General features: G+C 36.2%; 1 protein-coding gene across 2 annotated transcripts; it reads right to left on the bottom strand.

Annotated features, from left to right (window-relative positions):
• Nucleotides 1–417: 417 nt before the first annotated feature.
• On the bottom strand, nucleotides 418–2,438 carry LOC137251850 (uncharacterized). 2 transcript variants are annotated; one of them, XM_067786743.1, is made up of 3 exons: nucleotides 2,303–2,438; nucleotides 815–1,369; nucleotides 418–781 (listed from the first exon to the last, which is right to left on the bottom strand). In XM_067786743.1, the coding sequence occupies exons 1-3, from the start codon at nucleotides 2,346–2,348 to the stop codon at nucleotides 564–566; spliced, it is 819 nt and encodes a 272-aa protein (XP_067642844.1). In that variant the 5' UTR covers nucleotides 2,349–2,438; the 3' UTR covers nucleotides 418–563. The 2 variants fall into 2 exon arrangements, with proteins under 2 accessions (XP_067642844.1, XP_067642842.1); XM_067786741.1 differs by having other exon boundaries at nucleotides 418–1,369.
• Between the last annotated feature and the right edge of the window lie 3,138 nt (nucleotides 2,439–5,576).

The raw sequence follows: 5,576 nt of genomic DNA, 5'->3' as shown, positions 1-5,576 counted from the left end.
ATTATGTGTTCCAAATATGAGCCAGATCGGACCACAAATACGATTTTTTTAAATACTTCGATCCACGCGCCACCTATCGGAGTTTTTTTTTTTTTGCAATAATAGCATTGTCATCTGGTTCTGATCTATATTCCAAGTTTCAAGCTTGTAGCTTATCGGGAAGTTACTTAAATTTTAATTACAATTTGTAAACAACGGTCGGCCGGCCGCTACATAGAGGCAAGCTAAATAAAACCATTTAAAAATAAACAAATTTTGAAAATGGGTTGGCACCACCCATTATTTGACCAGGCATTTTCGTCATTTCAAGAGCAATAGTTCGAAAATTTATTTATTTCCAATATTTCGATTTCAGTCTAACCTTTACCAAATGATGATCTAAAAATCTGAAATCTTACTTTTAAAAAATAATCGTAATTTGAGAAAAAAACATACATTTTTTAATTGGAAACCAAATTAATTCAATTAATGTAAGATAACATATGTACATATAACACAAGAAAAACATCCTTTTTACGAATATTTTCCGCCACTGCGATTGCCATTCTCTAGATGACCTTTAATTAACCGAAAAACTTTTTGAGTTTACCACCAACTTTTTGTGCCACTCCTTTAGTCTTACTACCAACTTTCGGTTCATTTCCTTGAGCATTACCACCTTCTTTTGGTGCGGCTCCTTGAGATTTACTACCGAATTTTTGCGCAACTCCTTGAACTTTAGCACCAATTTTTTTCCCCACTCCTTTAAATATACCACCAGATTTTTTTGCAACTCCTTCAGGTTTACCAGCACCTTTTTGTGCAACTCCTTCAGCTTTACCAGCAACTTTTTGTGCAACTCCTTGAGGTTTAAAAACAACTTTTTGTGCAACTCCTTGAGGTTTACCACCAGCACTTTGTGCAGCGCCGTTAGGTTTAACGCCAACAACTCGTTGAGTTTTACCGCGAACTTTTCGTGCACCTCCCTGAATTTTAGCTCCAACACCTTTTTTTGTAGTATATTCTTCATCTTTATCACCATTACAGTGTAAACATGTACCAAAAGGATTAAGTTTTTTAAATACACTTTTTGTGGCTTCTTTTGCAGTTTTTAAGCCGGCTGCGCGGACAGCGTCCTTAGCAAAATTCCCAGTCGCATGTGCAAACTTCCTGAAGATTCCAGGCTCCTCCGTTTCAGGTTCCTCCTCTGCATTTTCTTCTTCCTCTGCATATTCATACTCTGTATTTTCTTCCTCTGCATATTCACCCTCTGTATTTCCATTATCTGCATATTCATCCTCTGTATAATCATCCTCTGTATCTTCCTCCGCCGTATAATCTCCTTCAGTTTCGTCAGATTCCTGTGACTCACATTTCTGCACAGCCAGCGCTGAAATTATATTTTGTTATTAGTTAATTGTATGTATATATACATTATGATGGGCGTGTTTTTTTGGAAAGTTTAAATTCAACATATATTTGGACTCTGCCTTTGATTTTAGGGGAATGTTCAATAAGGCATAACTGTAAAGCAAATTTCGAAAAAAGCTGCCTAGATACTTGTATTCGTAAATATTTCCCCACTATTTGAGTTATCGAAACTTGATGTTTATATGCAGATTATTTACTAACACTGTGTAAAGAGTCGTTAGGTATAGTAGACGTGACCTTGAAGCACATATTATGGAAAATCTGACTCATGTTTGGATCCACAGCTCCAAAATATCTCGTCGGATTGGTTACTCATATCCCTTTGATACCTGTACCATACTCACAGGCTTGTGTAAAGATTATTTCAAAACCTTGCGAGCTCGAAATGGGCTTTTAAGAACTATGCTGAAATGGTCTGATTAAATATCTATATTACTGCCTCCCCTTGCTGCAGCGAATCGCACTAGTTCCGAAATTGAGAGAGAGCTTTTGTCCTACACACAAAAAAATTTTGTCCAATATTAACACTGCTCAGATTAATATCAAAACTAATTTTGGAGTAAACGATTTTTCTCGTTGTATTGTGTAATGTTCGATGTTAAAAGAATGCCTCAATTCTGTGGCTTAAGTCCCGGCCGACTAAATTTTTATCTTATTTTATTTTTTTTGAATGCTGTCTTAATTGGTTCAATCTTAGGTGGTTCGCTGCCTTTGGTTGATCAATTTAAAAAAATATTTTCCAGTCTTAAGCACTGCTGGTATAAGGATAACTGTTCCGCTCTGTTTCCGATTAGCATCAGTTGGAGATAGTCATTAAGGCAGTAGTACGAAACTGTCGCTTTGCGTGACTATCTCCACGGGGCTGATAAGTTCAGAAGGTATTGTGGCTTACCTGAAATTAGCCACATAAAGCAAGCGATTTTTATAATATTAGCCATGTTTTCGCGGACGAAAATGAACCAGTAAATTTACATCCGATTTATAAATGAACTGTTCTTTTAACTTTTTTCTTATTTATACAAGATTTTTAATAACAGGATTTTGTATTTATAAATAATAATTTTGAGCGAATGCGCTGGCATGTTCAAAAGTGCAAAGAGCTTATGTAATTTAAAGTGTTCTAGGTATAAACCGAAATTGTGCTTTCTTAAAAAAAAAATTGCCGAACATTTCTCGCATATAGTTTAAGTTTTATTTGGCTGTGTGAGAAACAGAAAAAGAACAAACGAGCGGACAGCGCTATTGGAAATAAGAGCAAATATGGAAGGGCTTAAAGCAAAAAAAAACTTAATAATAAATAAAAAGTAAAAATAAATACAAAGCTCGTTATACTTTTAAGGGATCTATCACGAGCTTCTGTTACAATTTGCGTCATGATCCCTTTTAATTTTTCCTACGAATCGGCAGGAGGGAACCTATATATCTTACGCTGACTCTGGACGGCACCTGCAAGCTGATGTATTTTTGCTGAAAATTTGAACATTCCATCGAAAATTTTGGCCAATTTCTAATCCAATGTTGCACAACTCCATCAGAACTGTGAATAAAAACGTAATATTTTTGTGTGTAAACTGGGAAAGTTTGAGTATAAAATTTATTCCCTGTAATTTTAAGTCGTAAAAGGGCCAGAAATCAATCCTAAATCGGAGCGTATACGCTCTTAATGAACTCGCTCAAGAGTCCGAAATCGTCCGCCTTGAGCCATATGTAATATATCATACCAGGATGAATAGGTGTCATGTGTCTTCAAACCTTTCGTCATCTGACGGATTTTTGTTACAACTTTCAGTCATTATTCGGTGGTGAGGGGAAAGCGTCTGCTGCTTCGAGCATTCACGCCGTGCTGCCACACGTTTTTTAAGATCTCGTTGTGTTTGAGGGCTCGCTGTACAACTACATATACTGTCAGCAGCAACTGACCGTTATGAGGGAGAAATGTGCTGCCTCTAAGCAGGTCAGACCAATGATTGATAATCTTCTGCTGCGGCAACCTACATACTAAATTTTTGGATGATATGTGATATATATTGGAACAATTTTCCGTCATCCCTTGTCAAATTTGGTTTCAAGACAAACCAGTTTCGGCGTTGTGCCATAGTGTCGATTTTCGTTCTGATCTGTTGTAGTCGCTTTTATGCTTGTGTATATTTATGTGTATCTTCTGTTTGTTCAGAACCGAAGGTGGTTTTTACTGATCGACTGACTGAGGCAGGTAAAAGTCAGTAATTCTAGTCGTTTGATCTTCTTTGCGGGTTTGTTGCTTGGGTGCGTTTATTGTTTATTTGTTGTTGTGTGTTTGTCTGTTGTACCTGTGTGATTACTTTGTTTCTTGTAAACAAGTTCTAAAGGCTCGAATATTGTGTCACAAATTGTGTTTATCTGTATATTCTCTTTGTAGATTTCCATGTTTTCGAATATGTTGAGACGTCGTCATTTTGCTTGTATGTGAAGGACCCCAACTGTTTTGTTGATGTTTGCTGTGGAACAATCATTTTCGACCATGTGATTCGCGAAGTTAGACTCTGGAATAATGTTTTGATTCCGTGCTTTTTGTTGTAATTTCTAATGTGTTCTCTGAACCTCGTTCTTATTTGCCGTCCTGGTTATCCTATGTAACTGTGCTGGCATTGGAATTTTCAATTCAACAATAAAATATAAAGACAAACAAACGGGCTTAGAATGCGAAGCCCCATAAGCCATTCTTAAAAAGAAGAAGAAGGCTAATACGCTACCACCTTACCCATACGAAAAGTATATATTAAAATTGCGCGGTTTCGAAATACCTTAAGATATATGCTGATGAAGGAAAAAATTTATGTTAACGCCTGATGAATTCAAATAGCAACGTAAAACAAACAATTTGTTATAATATTCCCCATGTTTTTGCTGATAAGTAAGTACGTGTAAATTTAATACCAATTTCGCTGCGAACTGGTCTTTCACAATTTCATCCATTTATAGAATATTTTTATTAGCAGGCCTTTGTATTTATAATTAATGATTTAAGTGAATGCAGTGACACATTCGAACATCAAAAGAGCTTTCATAATTAAAAGGGTTTGTAGATGCCAACCGAATTCGTGCTTTCTAAAAAAAATTACCGAATATCGTTCGCGTTAAGCTTTAGTTCATTTGTGTGGGTGAGCGACGAAGATAGAACAAATATGAAAGAGTGTAGAGCGAAGAAAATGCTATTTACAACAAACATTTTTTACGCTTTCCCTTTTTTTCATATTTTTTCTCAATCTGTCCGAATATCTTCTTATTCGAAGATTCCATCAAACATTATTAATTTTGGCCGACTTTCTATTCAGTGGCACTCTTTACATACGGAGACAAATTGCCGCCACAAAATTTCTTATCTGCCGGTTTGTTTGCGAGAGCGCGACAATGAGAAAAAACAGTTACGGCAACTCGGCAAAGCGGCAATCTGTTGTCAAGTTAACAACGCCACCGAAACTTCGTGTACAAACGCAACACATTTGTAGTAGTATGTAGGCAGAACGAGAATGGCGAAGGAAGATTTGAGTGTGGAATTTTTAATTAATAGAAGGCAAGAAATACTTTTTAAGAGACGTCACTCGTTACTTGTAGCCACTTGCTCGATGTTTTCTTCAAGGTAGTCGCTGTTTTTTTGTTTTGGCGAGATGTGCATAAAAGGTAGGGTATTTGTGTTTATTTTTCCGACTGTGTTTAATTAATCAATTAATTCTCTTTCCAAAAATCACATTGGCATAAGGTGCCTACATCGCATGGATAAATGGGAGACAATTCAAAAATGTCCCCCATAGAAAATATTTGGCATCATTTTTTTTATTTCCAACGAGTTACTCGCCACTCGTAGCAGACGGTGGCTCTTATTATATTGTAACGATTTTTACTTGCAAATCCTCTTATTTGCCCTCTTGCTAGGATCGTATCGCTAAACTGTTGAATAAATAACTCCAATATTGAATAACGGAAAAATGGCCTTTATTAAAATACTTCACAATAACACTCAAACTGTGCAACGAATAGCTTAATAACCAAACTGATATCTTAAAGGAAACTGACTTTCAAAATAATAGTGCTATTGCTCGCTAGATATCGTCTTACTCGTAACTGCTTGACAATTCAAATCAAACTGAATTACTTCTTACTCGCTTGCGCCACTTTTATAGTTTACG

This window comes from Eurosta solidaginis, chromosome 5 (assembly GCF_040869045.1).
Source record: "Eurosta solidaginis isolate ZX-2024a chromosome 5, ASM4086904v1, whole genome shotgun sequence".
Lineage (NCBI taxonomy): Eukaryota > Metazoa > Arthropoda > Insecta > Diptera > Tephritidae > Eurosta > Eurosta solidaginis.
The sequence above is the reverse complement of the archived record's forward strand: the minus strand, read 5'-3'. Positions and strand labels throughout refer to the sequence as shown.

What these genes read in the sequence shown, in the direction of transcription:
- LOC137251850 (XM_067786741.1), bottom strand. Translation starts at nt 2,348, where the DNA reads ATGGCTAATATTATAAAAATCGCTTGCTTTATGTGGCTAATTTCAG. An exon ending in CTTTATGTGGCTAATTTCAG is followed by an intron (nt 1,370 to 2,302) that starts GTAAGCCACAAT and finishes ATATAATTTCAG; the next exon opens with CGCTGGCTGTGCAGAAATGT.